The 22,789-nt window shown below is 46.5% G+C and overlaps 2 protein-coding genes across 6 annotated transcripts in view; both read left to right on the top strand.

Annotated features, from left to right (window-relative positions):
- DPF3 (double PHD fingers 3) overlaps positions 1–22,789 on the top strand; it is a 254,185-nt gene that overhangs the window by 21,667 nt on the left and 209,729 nt on the right. The gene's annotated exons all lie outside the window — the stretch shown is intronic.
- LOC135361502 (hepatoma-derived growth factor-related protein 2-like) lies at positions 15,071–19,781 on the top strand. The gene is made up of 2 exons (XM_064569711.1): positions 15,071–15,106; positions 19,226–19,781. Exons 1-2 carry the CDS (start codon positions 15,071–15,073, stop codon positions 19,589–19,591), a joined length of 402 nt encoding a protein of 133 aa, XP_064425781.1. The 3' UTR covers positions 19,592–19,781.

Raw genomic sequence — 22,789 nt, 5'->3', positions numbered from 1 at the left:
TCTATCTAGCTGAGGGACAAGACGCATGTTGAATATTAATGTAAGTTGAAGACCCTAAGACTCTAAGATGCAAGTTGACTTTTAAGTTAAGCCTAAAGAAGAGTGCACTGGAAACCAAGAGATGCCCCCCAAAGCAGAACATAGTAGCTATGTTAACGGCCGTGGACCCAGTGTCTTGTGTGTGCGGCCCGTGTGCTGGTCGCTACGGTAACCGCATCATCACAAAGCAGGCTTTTTAAAAAAGTAATGCTTATACTAGTTCCAGAGACCATCTCTTTTTTTAATTTTTTAAAATTTTTTTAATTTTTTAAAAGATTTTATTTATTTATTTGAGAGAGAGAATGAGATAGAGAGAGAGCATGAGAGGGGGAAGGGTCAGAGGGAGAAGCAGACTCCCCACCGAGCAGGGAGCCCGATGCGGGACTCGATCCCGGGACTCCAGGATCATGACCTGAGCCGAAGGCAGTCGCTTAACCGACTGAGCCACCCAGGCGCCCCCAGTGACCATCTCTTAAACACCCGTACTCTGCTCAGCCCTGTGCCGGGTGCTTTACACACAGTAACCCATTCGATTCTCCTGGGAAGCGGATAATATTAACTATTTTATAGAAGAGAAAACTCTAAAGAGTTTAAGCAACTTGCCTAAGACGCCGAGGCACGGACCTGGGTCTGTACATGCAAACAAGGTTGGGTTCAAAAAAAGAACTGCAGCCGGACTGGGTAGTTGGGAGAGAGGAGGCCAGAGCGGTAGTGAAGCCCCCGCTTATAAGCGTCAGTGTGAAAACTTTGGCGCCGAGCCTGTAGGGGCTGGGGAGATATTTAAGGTATGGCGGGATGGATGTTGAGGGCGATTAATTTGCAGGATGGCTTGAGAGGGGAGGCTGTGGCAGGAACACAGACAGAAGTGACTGGAGTCTATGGGGGGGGGGTGGCGGCGGCAGTCAAAGCAAGTAATGAAAACCCTCACAGCCCATCAAACTTAATTAAAATCAAATAAACACTCCAGCAAACCCATCTCACACAAAGTAGGGGGAGAGATTCCAGATCACTCCTAGGGCATTAATGCTGGTTTCAATATAGCTGCAGGGACATAAAGCTTCATCGATATATAATATCTGTAAAAGATGTGTATGCCCATCGTCGATAGGCTCCCTTATACATTTACAGTTTTGGCCCTCAGCTAGGTCCTCAGTGCCCAATCATAACCTCTTTCCTGAGCCTTTTTCATTTCTCCCCTTCAGCACTTGTTCCAGGATTTTCCATTGACCTGAAAACCCTCTCCATCCTCTCGCTCTGAGCAGATGATTTCACCATAGACTCGTGTGAGAAAGTCGAAGGCACAAAGCGAGGAACTTCCTTGTCACTCCTGCCCTCCACCTCTTTGTGGCAAAAGCCACTTCTTCAGAGGGGCCTCCCCTGACCACCACACTTAAGGCAACACTTAGCCCTGGTGTAGCACCCTCGTATATTTTTCTCATAGTGCAGACAACCATTAGAAATGACGTATCTCTTTATTTTTTCTTTTAAAATTTATTATGGTAAAATATACATAACATAACATTCACCATTTTAACCATTTTTAAGTGTATAGTTCAATGGCATTAATTACATTCACACTCTTGTGCAACCAGAAATGACGTATCTCTTTACCTATTTTTAGTCTGCCTTTCCCCTTGGGATGTAAGTTGTGCGAGAGCGCAGGCCTTGCCTATCTTGGGCACTGCAATATCCGTAGCTCCTAGTACATAGTGAGTGTTCCGGACATGGAAGGGGCTTAAGATAGAAATGAATGAATAAATTCCCATGGGTTCAGCCAGTGCTCGCAGTTCGATCTTCTCTCCTCCCGACTGTCCTGTTGCCTACTCCATTTCTCCTGGGCGTTCCCCTTCAAACTTATATCCTAAATGAATTCTTCTTCTTTCCCTAAAGCTGCTAATTCCCCTCGGGGGTCACTATTATTTAAGCAAAAATCTCAGGGTCATCTTTGGCTCCTTTCTCTTTTCACCTGCACATACTCCTAGTCCCCGAGTTCTGTTGACTTAATCTTGGCAATGTCCCTGGACTCCATCTCCTCCTCCATTTACATAGGCAACATTAGTGCTCCTAGGGACACTGTCAGGAGCCTCCGAATTGGCTTCTCAGCCACAGTCTCTCCCCATGTCAGGCCATCTCTACTCACAGGGAGAGTTTTGCACAGTTCAGTCCTTTATACTGTCAGTGGCTCCTAATGATTATAGAATCCATCCATCCACCCATCCACCCACCCACCCATCCACCCACCCATCCATCCATCCATCCACCCACCCACCTAGCCACCCCATCCATCCATCCATCCATCCATCCATCCATCCATCCATCCACCTATCCATCCATCCATCCATCCATCCACCCACCCACCCCTATCCATCCATCCATCAACCCATCCAACCATCCATCCATCCATCCATCCACCCACCCATCCATCCACCCATCCATCCATCCACCCATCCATCCACTCATCCATCCATCCATCCACCCACCCACCTAGCCATCTCCATCCATCCATCCACCCACCCATCCATCCATCCACCCCCCCATCCATCCATCCATCAACCCATCAACCATCCATCCATCCGTCCATTCATCCATCCATCCATCCATCCATCCATCCATCCATCCATCCATCCGCTATTTACTAAGTGCCAACCTGTGCAGCTCTGTGTGAGGTGCTGGGATAGAGAACTGAGAGCACAATCTTTGCTTTCATATCAATTTTCAATCTTGTAGGTGGGGATAGATATAAATAGCCAAAAATCTTTCAAGTGTTACAGGTGCTTTTGATTCATTCATCAAATATTTATTGAGCTCCCACTACAGTCCATTCCACCATGGGTCCGTGGGCTCAGCCCATTCCACCATGGGTCCATGGCCTCAGCTCAAATCATGCCAGACTATGGACTTCCCACGTCCAGGCCTTTGCTTCTCTGACATTCTCTGCCAGGACTTCCCCTCTGACCCCCATGCCTCTGCCTGACGACCCTTTCCAATGTCCACTCAACCTTCAAGGTCTGAGCCTCCCTCAGGCAGAGCCATTGCACTTTGCTCCCGCTAGCAGAGCACCGTGTAGCATGGTGCCTTCTGGAGAGCTTGTCTGTGCCAGTCCCCTCCACCTGCCAGAGCTCCTCACAGGAAGGAACTGTCTCCAGCACGTTGCACTGTGTGAGACACACAGTAGATGGTTTAATGTACATCCAAAGCAAATTTCATTGGCAAACAACCCATTTTATTACCAGATTACTCTACAGAGACATGTAGGCAGACATATATGCCCTTTTCCTACATTGATAAGTTGCCTTTTTTTTTTTTTTTAAGAGTCCTGCAGTTCCTAATGAAAGCAACAGGGTCATGAAATTAATTTGTCACTCTGGTGCCAGCTTCACTCAGCTGACTCATGGCCTGGGTTGGGATTTTTAAACATGTGTTTCTCATCTATGTGCTTTTCTCTTTTCCTTCTTGGTCATTTCTCTTCCCTTCAGATTTGTGGGTGGTGACTGCCTTTGGATCTGATGGCACCTGAACCTCCTCCTGCATCTTCCAAGCAGGTGCTTTCCAGCTTTGGGCTGAGAAGGGGGCAGGTGGGCCCTGACTTGAGAAGGGTGGGAGGGAGTAAAAATGAAATGAGAGTTCCTTCCTTCTCGAAATTCATTAGATCATATTTGTTTGAGAAAGTCCTGAAATATATATATATATATTGCTATGAACTGAATCATATGTCTTTCCGAGGATTCTGTGATCTTCCCTCCATGATGGAGAAATAAGAATATTTCCAGGTGCCCTGAGATTGATTTGTTAATTCAAGTATTTATGGAGCACCCACCGCTATTCTGATGGACATAAAGGAGTGAATAAAATGGGTGAAATCCTTGCCTTCCTGGAGCTTATATTCTAGTGGGGCAGACAGATGATGACCTAAGTAAATAAATAAATGAGATGGTAATAACGTATGAAGGCAACGAAAGCAGGGAGTTGAGACAGGGAGTGCCGGGGGAGGACAGTTTAAAATAAGGTGGCTATGGATTACCTCCCTGAAAAGTGTCTTTGGGGGTCATCTGGGAGAAGCAGATTCAAGACAGAGGGAACAGCAAGGCCAAGGTCCTGAGGTAGAAGCATGGCTGATGTTTTGAAGAGCAGCAAGAAGGCCCATGTGGCTGGAGCAGGATGAGAGAGAGGGAGAGTAGTAGGAGAACTTGGGCTTATCTTTGGCATTGGGAGCCCACTGGAAGATTTTTACAGTGTCACTCTGGTTGCTGAGTTGAGAGTATATGGAGGAAAGCAGGGGCCAAATAGGGAGACCAGTAAGGAGGCAGTGGGTGGGAGCAGGGTGGAAATTGTAAAGGTTGTGAGAAGTGGCTGGATTTTGAATACATTTCATACATAGGGACAACAGCATTTGCAAAGGAATTGGAAGTGAGGTCTGACAACAAGAGAGGTGTCATGGGTGACTCCAAGGTTTTTGGCTCAGGCAAGTGGAAGAATTGGATTGTTAAGATGGTGAGGACCATGGGGGCAGTGGTTGTGTGTGGGCTCAGCTTTGCCCTTGGTAGGCTTGAGATGGTGATTTGACATCTAGCTGGAGATGTCCAGTAGGCCGGGGCCTTACTGGGCCTGCCCCTGTTGGACCTCCACCCAGGGAGGAGATTAGGAAACATTCCAGTGGGTCTTGTTGGGACATGGTTGGCAAACTGGTTGATCCAAAGGCACAGGGAACTATCTCTGGGCATGTGCCATTGAACTTAAAAATAACAATTAAAAAAAAAACATTTAAAAAAGCATAGTGGGATTTAATTCAAAAAATATTTACTAGCATCAACTAGGTGCTGAGGATATAACACAGGAGTGTATAACACAAGGACTGAAATGGGTTTTGCCTCTTGCAGCTTATAGGCAATGGAGAAAAGTGTGCAAAGCATGCATTTTTATTAGAACAATGGTAAATCCACAACTAATATGAGAATAGGCCCTATATCTTGATGAATAAATTAAAATCTTTACTCATGACACTCTATTTCCATTATTGTGATAAAGCAAGAAAATTTGAAAATGTTTTTTCCAAATGGAACATTTTTTGCAGAGAAATTTGATTTGGAAGTCCTTGTGACCACGTGCAGGTAGAAGTGAGCGCTGAACAATGCTAAACGCTTTCCCATGACTTAGCATTTACATAGGAGGCCTGTGGTTATAGAGATTATAGAAGTCATCCCCGGCAGGGAACTTTTGTTTTTAAAAACTGCTATCATCATGCCAGCCATTAAAATTTTACTTAGTTTAACCTCAAAAATGGATGAGAAGCAGCAAAGGTGACAAAAATTCTGATATGAATATGACACCCGTGTGCCTGGTCCCTATTGTCTGCTACCATTTACTTACCTGGTGGTCTTCATCATTTCGGTCTTTGTGTTGCATGAACTGGGGATTGGATTAAGGTAGGGAGTTGGGTGGTATTCTCTCTCTTGGCATCAGATCATGTCTTTCCTTATTTTGGACAAGATCCCAGGTGACTCAGGGATGTCTTGGGCAATATAGCCCTGACCCTACGTCTTAGAGGTTTGGGGAGATGACATCTAGAGTAGCTCCTTGTCTAGCATGAAAACTGTGAAGGTGACAATTTTGTCTTGTTCACCAGTGATCCCCAGCATATGACTCAGTGCCTGGCACAAAGTAAGTGATTGACAAATATTTGTTGAATGAATAAATGAAAACTGCCTCCCACCCCGCTACCGGTCAAGCTGTTCTGTCTCTAGAGCAAACAGAGTCTGAGAGTAGCTGACTTTGAACAGAGGTGTGTGGGAGTATAGTTCAGGCCCATACCCTCTGTCCCCTGGGCAAGGGTAAGGTCAGATAGAGTGGCCTGGGCACCAGAATATACCAACAGACTTGATGGATGATTCCAGAAGGTTTGGGGGAATGGTGTCGGGGTGGAATGAAGCCACAAAGGACAAATGAAGTTAAACTGTCATAGTCAAAGGAAGAGTTAGCCAAAGATGGTGAAATGCTCAGGCAAAAGAGGTTGCCAGCTGGGGGCTTAGTTTATCTTTTGGGAAATACCCTTACCCTCCCACACCAGGGGTTATTTTGAAATAAATCCAAGACATCATTTATTTTATCTGTAAAAACTTTAGTATGTATCTGTAAAAATCAGGATTCTTTTAACAAACATAGTCATCCAAGTTAATAATAATTTCTTAATATTATAAAATATCCAGTTAGTGATTAAATACTTCTCTGTATACACACACACACATACATATATATACACAGACATACATACATATTATTGTTCTAGCAGTATTTGAAAAATGACTTCATTGGTTTTATGGAAATGTGTATTTGTTACTAAAAATTCAAGTAACACAAAAAAGTAAAAAGGTGAGAGCAAAAATGGAGCAAACCCATTAGATGGACTCCATTTCAGATATCTCTCCATGCCTATGTTCACTTGGGAGAACAAATAGAAGATGGGTATAAATACAGTGAGAAGTATTTTAATATTTATATTAAAAAAATGCTAAGTATTATTTTAAAGATTTTATTTATTTATTTGAGAGAGAGAGAGAACACGTGAGCGGGGGGAGGAACAGATGGGGAGGGAGAAGGGGGGGAAAGAATCTCAAGCAGACTCTGCACTGAGCGCAGAGCCCAATGTGGGCCTTGATCTCAGGACACTGTGATCACTACCTGAGCAGAAACCAAGAGCCGGTCGCTCAACCCACTGAGCCAGCCAGGCGCCCTGCTAAGTATTATTTTAGAGCTGAAAGGGCTCCTAAGGCTTTTGCATAAGGCAGGGCCGGACCGCAGAGCCCCGGAGGGCCGGGCTGTGCCTCAGTTGTGTTTATTTATTTATTTTATTAATTTTTTTTTTAAAGATTTTTTAAAATTTATTTATCTGAGAGAGAGAATGGGAGACAGAGAGCATGAGGGGGGAGGATCAGAGGGAGAAGCAGACTCCCCGCTGAGCAGGGAGCCCGATGCGGGACTCGATCCCAGGACTCCAGGATCATGACCTGAGCCGAAGGCAGTCGCTTAACCAACTGAGCCACCCAGGCGCCCCCTCAGCTGTGTTTAGAAACCCGCCTCCCCCATCATCGAGCCCGGCACCCAGGTGGCCCATTACTGTGATCTGAATGCAAGGGGTGCTTAAGAAACCCCTCGGCCCTCTTGTGGAACTGGATGGCGCGCGAGGTGAAATCACCTGCTAAGATCCGACCGACAGCTAGCGAGGGCACAGGGGGGCGGGGAGCCCTGGTTCCTGGCTCTTCCTCCAGCCCGGGGTGGAGCTGGGTAGCAGTGGGGTGCAGGGCACCAGCGTGGAGTCAGACACCCCTGGGCTGGACTCTGCTCTGAATCTTTTCCCATGACTTCGCAGCTGAGTGACGTCTCTCGGCCGCACCGCGTACCCACGTCAGAGGGCTGGTGTGAAGTCAGTGAGATAATGCTTGAAAGCTTCGGGCACAGTTCCTGGCCTGTAGCAGGTGCCACATCAACGTTGACTGTGATTGTTACCGTTGCGTGCAGTCACGGCTGCCGCGGTAGTAACAGTATCATTCTTACTCCGCTGGAAATGTCAGCTGGAACTCAAAGAAAGTGCAGCCCTCCCCCTCTTCCCTTCCGCTGCCACTCAGGTTCAGGGGGGAACCCAGCTTATAATTTTGACTTTTGCTTTATTCCTGCCAATGGGAAGAAAAGATTACTGCGTGTGGGAATCCTTTTCCTGGATTACGTCAGCTTCTGGCTGGCCATTTACGTTTAGGGGTCAAGGTTCATGTGTCTTCTGTCTATGCGTAGTTCAGCGGTGCTGCCTTAAGGAGAGCTTTGCGAAGAAGTATTCTAAGCTCTTCAAATAGAAATCCCGGGCAAAGGGCTGGGTGCAAGAAGTCTGGCCTTCGGCCTTCGGTCTGCTGAGTTAGCAGCTCTTCCAGGGCCCTCCTCCAGGCCCTGGGTCTGTCGGGTCACTAATGGAATCTGCTGGAAGCAAATTAACTCATGGGGGAAAAAAAGGGCTAACAAATCACTCCGACTGTTGGTGTCTGCCCCAGGATGGCTGGCACTTCCCTGCCCGCTCCTAAGTCTTCACCCCACATTTCATACCTCTCTTGGGGAGCCTACCACTTTCTCTTGCATGTCTCCGGAGAGGCCTAGAGGCTGCTCTGGACTCTCAGCCCCTGACAGCAGAGCTGTGGCCTGTGCACATTGGAGGGCCGTCTCTGCGGCCCAGCATGCCCTCCTGTGTGCAAGGCCTGTGAGCTAGCTCCATGCATTAGTCACACTTCTGGGCTTGGGTTGGCTTAACCGTTTGCTCCAAGTCGAGGCTGGGGAAAGGGGAGGGGGGCAGGTAGGGGGGAAAACAGCTATGCTCTTAAGCCTGGGCCTGGTCTCTTCTTCCCTGGCCAAATATGTGCTCTTTTAAAAATATGATCCCCCATGGTGTGGGATCCAGGCTCCACATGGGTCTGCCCTGTCCCCCTGCATTTCTCAAATGCAGCTTCCCTCCCTAGCCCCCTGCAGAGTTTGGGGGTCTTCACGAAGCAGGCTGCAAGTGCCAGGCCAGCACTGTGACCTTCTTCCTCTTTCCTCAGCCCTCTTGGCTCTCCCAAAGTTGCCTCATGGATTCCTGAGTAAATTGAGGGTGTTCTGGGATGTGTGTGTGTGTGTCCTGCTGGCGGTAAGAGGAGTGATAACAGAAGAGGGAAGGAAAGATGCTCTCCTTCTGCCTCAGAGAGGGGGAGTCCGGGGGGCGGGGAGGGTTTCGTGGGGCCGGAGAACCACCGGCAGCATCCTCTGGGGCCCGCAGAAGAGAATCTGAGTAATGGAGTGGGGGTGTAGTGGTAGCTGATGATGTGTCTGGGACGGGAGGAGCACAGACAGCCTCTCCCCCTGCCATAGGCGGAGAACGTTGAGAGACTCATGCCATGCGTGAAGCCGTCATGTTGAGATGAGCCATGTGAAGACCCAAAGAATAGGCCAGGCCCTAGAAGACACTCATGACCCACTTGTTTCTGTCTTCCTTTCAATTCACCCAGCTCTCCGCTAGCAGCGGATGATCTAGATTCTAGAACATAAGTTGCCTGACATTCCCTGCCTAAGAATAGAAATTACACCCGAGTACTGGTATCATGATTTGGGGCTTCTGCTGATCACTCATGTCTTAAACCATTAAAACCCCCTGAGGTATGATGTCCCTGCAGACAGCACCCAGGGGCTCAGTCCTAGCTGCTGTCTTCTCTCTTTGCCCAGGGACCTAGGGTGACGCATGTGTGCTCTGGACCACATTGACACCTGGGTTAGATAGAGTCCTTTGCCTTCCCTACCCATGCCTTGGCCAGGGGGACTCTGAGAGTGTCTTAGTTAAAAGGCTCCCTGTGAACTAAGCTGTGTAGAAGCAGGGTGAGCCCAAGGAGAAGGTTCCGGGCTGATCTCCCAGGTGGCCAAATCTTGAAGGCACCACCTAGAGAGGTCTTCACAGGTCAATATCACTGGAATGCATTTCAACGTGTTGAACTGGACTGTGCTTCTACAAACCACGCTGCCCTGGTCAGCTCACCAGTCTGTGCCTCAGTTGCTTCTTCTGTAAAATGGGGCTAATAATAATGATGTGTTATCTCTAACCAGGGGCGATGAGGAGATGGCATGTGTGAAATCTCTTTAGAAAGAAGGCAAAGGGTGGGCTCTCAGTTCTTGCTTCTGGCATTTGTGTTATTATTATTATTATTATTATTACTTTTGGTCATGGCAGATAAATCACTTGAAGTTCATTTCATTCATCTCACAGATAAAAAGGTAGGGAGGTAAGTCCACATCCTCTTTGCTTCATAAGTCAGAGCGACCGTCCCTGGTGAGTCAGTACTGGAGATGGCAGGAGCTGGGCCCTGGGCCTCCCAGTTTGGTCTCCCCGCCCCTCCTGCCTGTTACTTTTTCATATTCCATATCAAAGTCTTAGTCGTTCTTTCAAGTTCTGTGTAGCCTGGGCTCTGATCATCCGGGGACTGCACAATTCTTATTAATATTAAAGGGGAGGGTTTTCTTAGCCTGCTTCCCTTCTTTCCTAAGCGAGTCTTGGAAAGGAGAGGGAAAAGTGGAATTGGAAGGACTTCTACGCCCCAGAAGGAACGCATCCCGGTTTGTTGCAAATTTGGGTTGCCTCTGGTGACTTCAAGGATTGTGAGGAGTGAAGTGTGAACGGTAACTGATTAGCTGCAGAACTTCTGTGACTGTTAGTGAGCTTTGATTTCAGGGTCAGGCTGGAATTGACAATTTGATCTTGCTGCCTAGCTCCGCCAAAAACCAGGAGTCCGAGAGACCCAGAACGTGCATTTTCCTTCATTTCAGATCCCCAGTCACTGATTGGCTGATAACAACTGTATCTAGCTTTATTCAGGCTAAAAGCAGGTGTAAGTGAAAATCCTGTAAATGAATTGGATTTTCCTACTGGCCTCATCACTCCAACGCTTTTTTTTTTTTTTTTTGACTTCTTTTCTATTTACTTTGCAACTGATAAAGGCCCTTTGAGGTTAGATCCCCATTTCTCAAGCTTCCACAAGCTTCCAACAGAAATATTCTCTATATAAACATTTAAATGATGGAAGAGTTTGGTGTCACTGGAAAAGTCCATTCTTTAAGAAGATGATCTTAAGATTTGGAGGGATTCCAGCCTATTGGCTGATTTTGTGAGTTTGTGTGTTCTGGCCATTGGTAGGGATGGGGGAGCAGGAGGTGTGTCCCACTAATGCAGAATGATAGCTTTTCAGCCGTGTTTCTCAGGTTATCCATAAGCCAGTCAAGTCAAGAAGCCTGAGCCATTCCCCTGGTCTTGGAACTATGTTTCTGACTTAGTGTCTGCCTGATGCACCTTCAAACTCCTCTGTGAAGTGGGTTTCAAGGTATTGTCCTTTCTTAGCTTGGTGCATTCTGGATGAAAGTATTGACAATATCATGATGAAAGTTTGTCACTTTTTTTTTTTTTTTTGTAAAAGACGGCAAGATATTTCCAAAACCTACTGACTTATTTTTTTTTAAATGTTACAGTCTTTTTTTTTTTTTTTTTTTAAGATTTTATTTATTTATTTGACAGAGAGAGAGACAGCGAGAGAGGGAACACAAGCAGGGGGAGTGGGGGAGGAAGAAGCAGGCTTCCCGCCAAGCAGGGAGCCCGATGCGGGGCTCCATCCCAGGACCCCGGCATCACGACCTGAGCCGAAGGCAGATGCTTAACGACTGAACTGCCCAGGTGCCCCACCTACTGACTTATTTTGTATGGGCATCAGGACAAAAATGCCACACGTGGGAAAAACTAAAGGATCTTAGAGTAACTTTTTCATTTTATAATTTTACACATTGAAAAAGTTAACGTGCTGACTGTAAAAAATGCATAGAAGATAAGGGCATAAAACAAGACAAAAAAGAACAGAAAAAAGAAAGACTTCTTCCCTGATTGCCCATTTTGCTCCCCACTGTCAAGGACAGTTTTTTGGTGTGTCCTTCCAGATACTTCCCTATGGCTCTGTAAGCATACATATGTATATGCAAGGCTATGTTAGAATAGCTGTTGGGTATTTGGATGAAAAAAAGAAAAAGTCAGTTTTAGGGTAATTTCCTTTATTTCTTTGACTATGGTAAATCGAGAGAAGACTCATTCAGACCCTTTAGGAAAATCCTTTTTTTTTTTTTTTTTAAAGATTTTATTTATTTATTTGACAGAGAGAGAGGGAACACAAGCAGGGGAGTGGGAGAGTGAGAAGCAGGCTTCCTGCGGAGCAGGGAGCCCAATGCGGGGCTCGATCCCAGGACCCTGAGATCACGACCCGAGCCGAAGGCAGTTGCTTAAGCGACTGAGCCACCCAGGTGCCCCTAGGAAAATCCTTTTGACGAACACTTAAATATCTCTAATCAGCCTATAATTTGCACATGGCCTGGGCTCACTTTTGGCAAACAGTATATGTCATGTGTGGCAAAGAAAGTTAATCCAAGTTTTCAACAAAGTGCAGGCTGACCATAGAAATCAATGTATAAGGTAGTAACACTGCCTGTGTGTGAAGAAGGGATCTTAGGGTGTTTTTACAACAATTGATCAGTGGCATACAACTTCTACAGGTATTTCAGAGCGAGATATTGAAGGTCGAAATAAATGCGTAATGTGAGACTGTGTGACGCTTATTGCCAACCACAGTGACAGGGGTGATCCTTAGAGTGTGAAGTGTAGGAAGCCGTGGATGGGTTCTCTTAAGATGGAAAGACGCACCAGGGCCAGGCAGGGCATCCCCTTGGTTTACACACACAAGCCCCCTCTCCCCCTTTCAAGAAGTGGGGGTGGGGTTACCAAAACAGGCTCCCTGTGGCAAATTGGATCCAGATTTCAGTTTTTCCTCCTCCCACAGACTTAGCGGTCATCAGGCTGGAAAAGGTCCCGTCATTTGAACTCTTGTCTCATTTGAACTCTTGTCTGGTTCCTGGTCAGGTGCACACATCGGTCTCCGGCTGTGTTTTCACCTGCAGCCTGCTCCGGGATGGAGCAGTGGGATCCTTGAGGAGCACCCTCCAAAGCAGCAGTGTCTCCGTGGCCTCCTTTGCCCCAATTCTATGGGTCCATTCTTCTCCTGCAACTTGACTCTCTCCGGAGAACCGGATCTGGGGCTCGGAGCCCAGCGCTGTTTTTTCTCCCCTGCCCTCCCTTCAACTACCTGCCACACCTCTTAGCTTCCCCATGCTCAAAAGGGATAATGTTCTCCTTGAAAGCGTCTTTTGAGGATTAATTGATGTTTGCTCTATGCTTTGAAGAGAGAATCCTATCAAGTCTCTCTGCTGTCCTCAAAGCTGGCCCCGGTTCCAGCTGGTGCCAGGCCTGGCCAATCTGGCTGCAGCGTGAGCCGGCCTCTCATTGGCCGCCTTTCTGGAGCATGTCCGTCGCCTGCTCCTGGCCCACGGTAGAAGGGCGACTGCCCAAATAGGAGGCACAGACCCTCCCGTGGATGTTTGTACATTGCATGTTTTTTACTTGGAGAAAGGAGCATTTGCCTCAAAATGATCATTCCTTGGGAAGTTAGTTTGTGGCTATCTGTGACATTTTCTCATTTGGAAGTTGTTCTTCTCTCTGTCTCTTTTTTATTTTTATTTATTTTTTTAAAAGATTTTATTTATTTGACAGAGAGAGACACAGCAAGAGAGAACACAAGCAGGAGGAGTGGGAGAGGGAGAAGCAGGCTTCCCGCTGAGCAGGGAGCCTGATGTGGGGCTCAATCCCAGGACCCTGGGACCATGACCTGAGCCGAAGGCAGATACCCAACGACTGAGCCACCCAGGCGCCCTTCTCTGTCTCTTTTTTAAAGCTTTGTAGGTGTAAGAGTAGTTTGACTCTGCCACCTCTCAAAGAAGTCCCTTCCCCTGGCCATTTATATGGTAATTGCGTGTGGTTTGGGGAGGAAAAGGATGTTACCTGTTTCATGATAAGCACTTTCATATCAGTAGATTCTTTGTTAGAGTTGTTTAATCAAAGAAATGGAAGCTGCAACCTACTTATTGGAAAGATCTAGATAATGCAGCATGAGTTAAGGACTTGAGGGTCCTAGGAGAAGATGGTTGAGAAAAAGAAAAAAAGGTTTGTTTTAAGGACAGACCAAACAGGGAATTAAAACAACGTAAGTCAAAGACATCTTTGTTGTCTTGTCATCAAAGAAGACAAGGCTGAAGGGCAAAGCCAGCCATGCACACTAGGGTCCTATTCTGTGTCCTCAGATGGGTGTCAGGACATGGCAGGGAATCGACGACTTGCTGCTGACCATTCCAGTGGGGTATTTCAAGGGGAGCCTTCACATCCTGTCATTCCTATCAGCCCTCCAGCATCTGATCCTCGTAAAGTGTCTCAAGTGCTTGGAGGCTTGTTTTCAGCACTGGGCTTATGAATAAAAATCAGCGTTTCACTTTTCTAAATGATATTCCTAGCTTCTTGCAAAATCCAGGATCTGATCTCAAGACCCTGAGTCTTCATCCCATCAAGGCGAGCATCAGCAGCTGCAGCCCCTTTTGATGGGGCAGTGAGACAGACACTGTCTGGTTCACTGCCCAGGGCACATGCTGACTTCTCACCTGTCTGGAAAGTTAGTGAGGGGATAGAGTGTTAGTCCAGAAGCATCCTCGTGAGCACAGGCATGTACACACACATATGCACATACCCGTCACCAGGATTCAGGCCCAGAGGGGATGACCTTATAGAAAGGTCACCTCTTCGCAGGTTCAAGGTGTGTAATCTGGACGACAGATTTGAGAAAAGTGAGTCTTAGGGTGAGATGAGAAGAATCAGATGATCAAGGCACACAGTAAAAAAGATGCTTGTGTCGTGTGCTATGCAAAAAGCAAGTGCCTTTCTCTGGCACAGCCATGTGTTTGGAGCGGCAGCGTGGAGGAATAGAAGGACTGGGCAGAAGCAGGGGCAGTGGCCTGTATCTGAACCTCTGTGATGCTCTGGGCAGGGCCCGGGCACCCAGGGGCTTGATCAGTATTGGCTAATGAGAGCCAGCCATGGGTTTGCGGATGAATGCAACTTTGCGACCTGGAAGAAGAATTTCTCTTCTCTGTTCTCAGTGTGCTCATCACGACAGCAGGCATTGCGAACTCCTGTGCCTACGGGGGCCGGGCTGGGCGCATGAGGGAGTGAAGGGATGTCTGGATGGGAAAAGTAGAATAAGGAGTGGAGAAGATGGTGGTAAGCTGGAAGTTCATGCCCATCCAGTGGGATGTCCAAATTCAACCCCAGCCATTTGTCACATGGGAAGGTGAGCCCAGTGTTGCCCAGACTCCCGACTTTTCATGAGAGGCTTGAAACCTGAATTTGTATGTGAACTCTAACAACCTTTGATGTGATGAATTCACTTTTCAAAGAGCATAGTGCAGCCAAACAAAACATACTGGGGGGCCATGTTTGGCAGGTAAGTCCTAGGTTTGCAACCTCGGGGATAAAGCTTGCTTGGTGTCTCCCTACCAGCTCTACTGGGTACCAACTCTACTTTGCTGCGCCTATGGCTTGAAGAGGAAGGAACTGTTATAGATGGAGAATGGCTGTGAGGACAAAGTTGGGGTGGAGGTGAGAAGTGAAACTTGGACCATACTATTACCAGGCTAGACAGATAGATCTGGACATGTTGGCTTCAGTGAGCAGAGTTGCAAGGCCAGGCAAGAATTGTGCATGGAGGCAGGCCAGAGGACAAATCCAAGGGAGGCGGCTGAGGGAAAGGGCAGAGGCTGTGGGTGGCAGTGGTATGGGCAGCGAGGGCAGCCCAGGAGAGAGCAAGAAGGAGCTAGGTGGGCTGTGGGGCTGAGGTAGTTTGCCCTCTCCCCTGCTCTAGCCTGGTGGGTGTGTGCAGCCCCTTACCAACCATGCCTAGCAGAAAAGTGTCATGGCCACATGGGAAGCTCTGTTCATTGTGCATCTACTCAGAAAAGTACAAAACTCAGTCCAGTCTCCCAAACTTGTAATCATAGTTGGGAATATAAGTCTGTCACACATGAAGAGGCAGCATAGTATGCTGGGTGAGCAGAGAGTAAGTTTAAGGCTCATACAACTTGGGTTTGAATCTGACCTTTGTCATTTAATAGCCCTGTGGCCGGGGCAAGTTAACTTCTTTTTGAGCCCAGTTTGTTCATGTGGGGATTAACAGCAGTTCCTACCTTGTAGTGTTGTCATGAGGACTGAATGAAAACAAATGCCTTAATGTGTGTGAAGTGCTTAGTTCAGGACCTGGCACAAAGTAAGTGCTCAAATTGCGCTCATTATTATTGTGAGACAAGCAATAACCTCAGCTACCTTGTGGTTAAGCACAAAATCCTTCGTCTCAGCAGAGAGTCAACAACAGATGCAGTAAAAGTTGACTCCTCCCCTACTGCAAATCCTTCCCTAGACATAGACCCTCTAGCCTGAACTCCTGTTTGCCAGAAAAGCAGGAGACATTGTACTCACCTGGATAAGGGTCATCTATAGAGCTTGGGTGACCCTGTTTGACCCCAGTACTACCTGGTTTATATATTGGTGTTTTCATTCACCTAACAAATATTTGCTGAGTAATAACTATGTTCCAAGCACTAAGAAAAGGTTTGGGGGATGCTGACTAGAAGAGGAGAAGGGTTGGGCCTTAAGGTACTGAATCTAACATGTAGGGTAAGCTGCTATAACACAAATCTCTAAATAGAATGGATAAATAAGACAGAGGTTTATTTTTGTCTTATGTAAGCCCTAGGGCAAGCACACCAAGCTGGTAAAGCAAGTCCATGAATGAGTTCATGGGCCCAGGTTTCTTACTATTTTGCATCTCTAAGTCTGTGTTTCAGGATGTGGGAAGTAGGAGGTGATGAAATCCAAGGCAAGCAGCTAATAATTAAGGAGCTTCCACTCACATCCCAATGGTTGGAGCTTGGTCATATGGCCACAGCTAGCTGCAAGGGATGCTGGGAAATGTAGTCTGGAGCAGATGGCCAGGTACTTTTGCAAAACTTGGGAGTGGAGGTTATTATAAGAAGGAAGAAGGGAGAATGAATCCTGGAGGGAAGCTAGCAGTTTATGATTCAGGGAGATAGGGAAGTAAATGAACGCTATCACAGGCAAATGCTCAATAGCACCAGCTGTAATCCTTGAGTCCAGGAATATGTTGTGGCCCTCATGGGAGTTTGGGATTTGGAATCAGACTTCTGGGTTCAAATCCCAGTTCTATCACTTACCACAGGGTTGGTATAAGAATTAAATAAGTCAACCCATATGATGCTTTTAGGATATGTATGGTCTGATCCAGAGTCAATGCTTAGCAAGTGTAAGCTATTACTGCTAGAGGGTGGGCTATGTCAAGAAAGACAATGACTCAGGATCTGGGGAATTCCTCATGGATTGGCCACCTCCCTTGGTTTTATAGCCCTATAGGCCTTGTCTCTCTGGATGCAAACATTGGGCCTTGAACCCTTGGCCCATCTCATCATGGAGAAATGTTAATGAAGACAAACAAGGCCATCTGAAGGGGCCAGTGTTTTGAAAAAATAGAATCAATTTGTGTTTGCCTGGACTGGGTCTCGAGGATGAATTTAGAGAGGTTTCAAGGTCCGCTATCTTGAGTAGGAGCCAGTGAATTTAGTACATCGTCTGTAGGCCTCTGTGGGAAAAGTAAGAGCCCTTCTTGTTGGGTGTGTCTCCAGGTAAAGAGCTTGAGAAATTATTTAAAAACTCTGCTACTTAGCTAAATAAAAGGGATAGTGAACAGTGAGGCTTCCCTCACAGGAGCTGGGGAAACCCTTGCTCTTGGGGAAGCCCCTGGTGGCCTGTCTAGGGCCCCTCCAGCAAGAGGAGAAAAGTGGAAAAGCCACCCCCACTGGGTGCTGCACTGGCAGGAGTTGGGGTGTCCTCTTACTGGGAGCTGGTGTTCTATGATATGCAGATGGTGTCATGTTTTCTATCTTCTGCAGGTATCATGTGGAAAGAGAACCTTCCTAGCTTCAGAACAAGAGACTTAGCTTTCCTTGACAACTCACACAGTGGGTAGATTTTAGCAGAAAAATAAACAGACACTGGAAAATGATTTTCTACCAGTTTTCTGCACTGTCTCATTTTCAGAGGTTTGAGGAGCTTTCATACCCTTTTTATCCCCAGATTTTGGAGTCAGACCACACACTACTCTGGAAAAAAGTAGCATTGGATGTTGTCTCACAATGGGTACCATTTTTGACACCCTAAAAGCATCCAGTTGACTCCCAGGAAAGGGGGTGGACATACAGGAGGGAGCACATGTTACAAGACTCATATGTGTTTAGGACCCCACCTGTGCCTGTAGGGAGGCCGGCAAGAGGTGGGCCAGGGCTGAGAGTGGAGCACCTGAAGGCTTGGGTAGGAGCTAGCTCGTGGGAAAGTAGGCAGGTGGTTGTAGTCTTGCCTGTCTCTCGTAACCTTGGCTGACCTCCTGGTCTTGACCTCTTGGTGTCATGAAGATCCTACACTTGGCTAGCCTGGGTCTGTAGGTGGCCATGGCCTGCGGTTTTCACCCACATTTTCTCCAGCTCTGTGAACCTCATGTCTTCTCTTGCACTGGTTCCCAGCTGGGCCTTCACTCTTCCTTACCACTGGGATTAATCTTTTATTCTTTTTCCCTTAAGGAAAACTTATCAAGGGGATGAGGACAATAGTAAAAGCTGATTAAACCAGGGTCTCCAGTCCTGGGGCCTCAGATGAAACTGGGATGTTGTCTCTGTGTGAGATTATACTCTTAGTGTCCGGGATGTGCCTCATAAGGCATCCAGTGTATAGTCCGTGCCTAGACCACATCATCCCTAGGCACTAGGAATTAATATTAAGAAGAGTAAATCCTATAATTCTCCTGAGATCAAAATAATTTTTAAAAAAGATTTATTTATTTTAGAGAGAGAAAAAGTGTGCACACATGTGCACACATGGGGGTAGGTGAGAGGCAGAGGGAGAGAGAGAATCTCAAGCAGACTCCCCGCTGAGTGTGGAGCCCCAAGTGGGGCTTGACCTCACGATCCTGAGATCATGACCTGAACTGAAACCAAGAGTTGCAGGCTTAACCGAATGAGCCACCCAGGTGCCCCTTGAGAGCATAAGAATTTTACATTATATTTGAGTTTGTGTGTGTGTGAAAAGTGTGAATTTATTAAGTGTGAGTATTTCAAATGTGCCATACATGTTATAATCCTGCTTTGAATTTCTTCATTTTTTAATCACCTGGGCACCTGGGGGGGTCTCTTCCCCTCTGAGGAGCCCTGTATGCAGGCCTACTCGATCAGGGATGAACAACCCTTTTTACACAAGAGAAAAATCAACAAACGTATTTACGGGTCTTTACCCCTTCATCAACCTGAAGAGAGCTTTATGGAGTCTCACGACCCAGGGGTGGGTGGGGCATCAAGGAATATTCATTTTACAACTTACTCTACTGGGTAGAATAGTTATCAGTGAGAAAAGGGGCACTGCTTTTTTAGTCATTGAAAACTTAATATCTGAGTGTTTGGAGACAGTTTTCCAACTTTTCATTCTGAAATTAGACATGGGGATGCCCGTGTGATCCTTGTTGCTGCAAGGACTCACCCCAGAACCCTTGGATTTGTGCTTTCTGTAGCTCAGTGCGTCTCTCACCCAGTGTAGAGCCCAGTGCATAGTAGGTGCTTAATAAATGCCTATTCAGAAACAATATGGTAGAATGGTTAAGAACAGACTTTACCAGGGCACTCGCTGCTGCACCGCATCTACTGCAACAACCACATCCTCGTGCGGCCCCGCCGCGGCCGCGTGACGGTCTGGCCCCGGGCCCGGCCGCCCGACGGCCCCCGCGGGCACCCCTCGCCCCCCGCCACCCCGCCGGCGTGGGCAGCAGAGGCCGTGGCCAGCGAGTCCGGGGGCTCGTCCGAGGAGGAGGCCGTCTGGGAGACGGCGGAGGAGCCGGACGAGAAGTCTGAGGAGGGCCAGGCGACCAAGGGAACAACTCAATATCAGCATGGGAAGTCTGACAAAGAGGTCCGCGATTCCGAAAAGGAGGAAGAAAAAGACAAGTTCAACAAAAAACAAGAAGGACCCGACTAAAAACGATCTGCCCCACCAGAGAACAGGCCCAGAAAATCCAGCAAGAAGATGAAAGAAGAAAGAATCTGTTGTTCATTATTTTTAGGTTTTTCATTTTTTAGAAGCCCACGGGAATTTCATTAACACTGATGTCATTCCAAACTGCATCACCCACAAAGTGATATCCAATGAAATACAACTCTTCTCTTAACGTTTGACGAATATATTTGACAGCATTTGTTCTAGTTAAAACTAAGTTTGTTTTAAATTAATACACCGGAATGTAGGCAGATTTTACTTAGTTAAATTATCTTGACTCAAATCTCTCTTTTTCCTCTTTGTTTTGGCCCACCGTACCTTCATTGAAAGGTATCACTTTCCACCATTTGGTGAGCCTATTTTAAATTAGTTTATTACAGCCCCAAATAAAATAAAATGTCAAGTTTAAAACACTTTTTGTAAGGAGAGAGATGTAAGTCAGGTCTTTAGCGCTACACTGTCCACGACATCAGTAACTGTAGTCACACATGGCTATGAAATATGGCTAGTCTAATCTGATATGTGCTGTTAAGTATACAAATGTTACATTAACTCACTGGTAATTTCATATGGATTACATGTTGAAACGATAATATATTGAGTTAAGATACACTATTAAAATTAATTTTTCTCCCCCCCCCCCAAAAAAAGAGCAGACTTTACCAGACTGCTTCCTTCTGTCACTTAACTAGCTGTGTGTCTTTGGCAAGTTTCTTAACCTTTCTGGCCCTCAGTGGTAGTCTGTAAAGTGGGGATGGTATCAGTCCCTACCTCATAGGTGAGGACTGAAGGAGCAAATACAAGCACTTACAGCCATGCCTAGCATATACAAACCTGCGTAAGTGTTAGCTGTTGTTATAAATATTGCTATTGAGCTGAGTAGAAACCCATCCACTATAAGGTGCTAGAGCCTTATAGAGAATCTCTTTCCATCCCTGGCTTCCGCTTCATTACCATTGATCAGATTTTCTCTCTAGTCCCTTGTCTGTGAAAATACATTTGATTTCCACATGAAATAACTATGACTTTTCCCTCATTCCAAACTTTAAAAGAAATTGTACTAATTTATTTGACAGAGAGAGAGAGCGAGCACAAGCAGGGGGAGCAAGAGAGGGAGAAGCAGACTCCCCACTGAGCAGGGAGCCCGATGCGGGATTTGATCCCAGCACCCTGGGATCATGACCTGAGCCAAAGGCAGATGCTCAACCGACTGAGCCACCCAGGCGTGCCTTTAATGATTTTTTAAAAGATTATTTATTTATTTATTTATTTATTTATTTATTTATTTATTTATTTATTTGACAGAGAAAGACACAACGAAAGAGGGAACACAAGCAGGGGTAGTGGGAGAGGGAGAAGCAGGCTCCTCGCCAAACAAGGACCTGATGCGGGGCTTGATCCCAGGACACTGGGATCATGACCTGAGCTGAAAGCAGATGCTCAATGACGGACCCACCCAGGCGTCCCTTTAATAATTTTTTTTAAAGATTATTTATTTATTTGACAGAGAGAGACACAACGAGAGAGGGAACACAAGCAGGGGGAGTGGGAGAGGAAGGAGGCTAAGCAAGGAGCCTGATGCGGAGCTCGATCCTAGGACCCTGGGATCATGACCTGAGCTGAAAGCAGACGCTTAACTGACTGAGCCACCCAGGTGTCCCTCCAAACTTTTTTTTTTAAGGCAAGAAAAGCAAAAAACAGAAACCCCAATGTGTTTGAAGCAAACGTGGGTCCATCTGTAATAGTGCATTGGATTAATAACCTGGGTGGAGGCTGCACAACCAGATTTGGGGAAACTGCTCTTTTCCAAAGAAAGTGCCGGGCTCTCCATTCCCCTTCCACCTCTTCTCACAGAATGCCCTTCCTGTTCGCTTAGCCACTTGGTCTGCTCTTTGCATCGACAGGAGATCTCCGGGGAATGACGCACTCCAGATACAGTCTAGCTCCAGGAGCCTTGTCTACCTGATTTTATTCGTAATCACCTTTATTTTCGTTCATTGACTTTTTCTTTAAAGTTTTAAATATTGAAATATAGCATACACACAGAAAGGAGCTCATGCGTTCGGCTCAATACATTTTGACAAGCTGAACTTATTGGTGTCTTCAACACCCAGATTAAGAAACAAAGGACAGAATCCTAGCTGTGCCCCTTCCAGTTACTACCTCACCCCCTACCCAACCCCGCCAAGGGAGATTATCCTGGCTCTAACCCCATCAAATGGAATCTTCTAGTATTTGCACTTCAGTGTTTGGATTTCCCCCTTCAACACTGTGAGATTCATTCATAGTGTCGACTGTAGTTGTAGGCTCTTCATACTTAGTGCTGTATAGTATTCTGTCATGTGAGTATACCGTGATTTCTTTGCCATTCTACTCTTGATGGGCTTGTGGCAGTTTCTGGTTGGAAACTTCTATGAATCTCGCTACTGGGAACAGGGTGGCATGTCTTTTCGGGATGACGTGCACAGACCCGCCAGTGGGATATCTAGGTCACAGGAAAGGCATCTATTCAGTAAGTGCTTGCTAAACACTCTTCCAGAGTAGGGGTGCCAATCATCTGCCTGATTTTGATGAAAAAAATGATTCCATATTCAGATTTGATTTGAGTTTTAAAGCAGAATAACACTGCACTGATTCTGTTGATTTCGCCATTCCTATTTCTCCCCTTTCATGTGGGTGAACCATATGGTAACCGGGCAAATCCACTCAAGTGGCTGTAACTCTTTTTGGGAGGCGCTTGACTTTTAGACCTGCTACCTGAAATGGAAGGTTTAGGATTCGTTTTTTTCCCCTAAAGTGTCTGTTTTATTTTCAAGAACAGAAAATGCTAATCATCATATCCCCTGAAAAAAACAAACAAACAACAAACCTCTCCCACCCTCCCAACACTCCTTACACTTTTTATTGGGTGAAATTCAGAGCTTGGGGAAGTTTTGAGTGAAAATCAAACATCAGTGAGATTACGGATTTTCCAAAATTTGCTTGCTGGGTAAGTTCACTCATAAGTTGAGTTATGGGTGCCCTTCTTTGGAATTTGACAAAGCTGGGCAAATGGAGAGTCAAAAGTCCCCTGGTCCAGTCCTGACTTTTGGCTGTAAACAACCATGGTGCAAGGTGCTTCAGCGGTGCAGAGAGACAGAAGGCCTTCCCGTCCAGCCCCAGACACCTTATAAATAGGGA

The sequence above is a fragment of the Mirounga angustirostris genome, unplaced genomic scaffold (genome assembly GCF_029215605.1).
Source record: "Mirounga angustirostris isolate CCGP_5_RB_7025 unplaced genomic scaffold, mMirAng1.0.hap1 SCAF_9, whole genome shotgun sequence".
Lineage (NCBI taxonomy): Eukaryota > Metazoa > Chordata > Mammalia > Carnivora > Phocidae > Mirounga > Mirounga angustirostris.
This window is presented reverse-complemented; position numbering and strand designations above follow the sequence as displayed.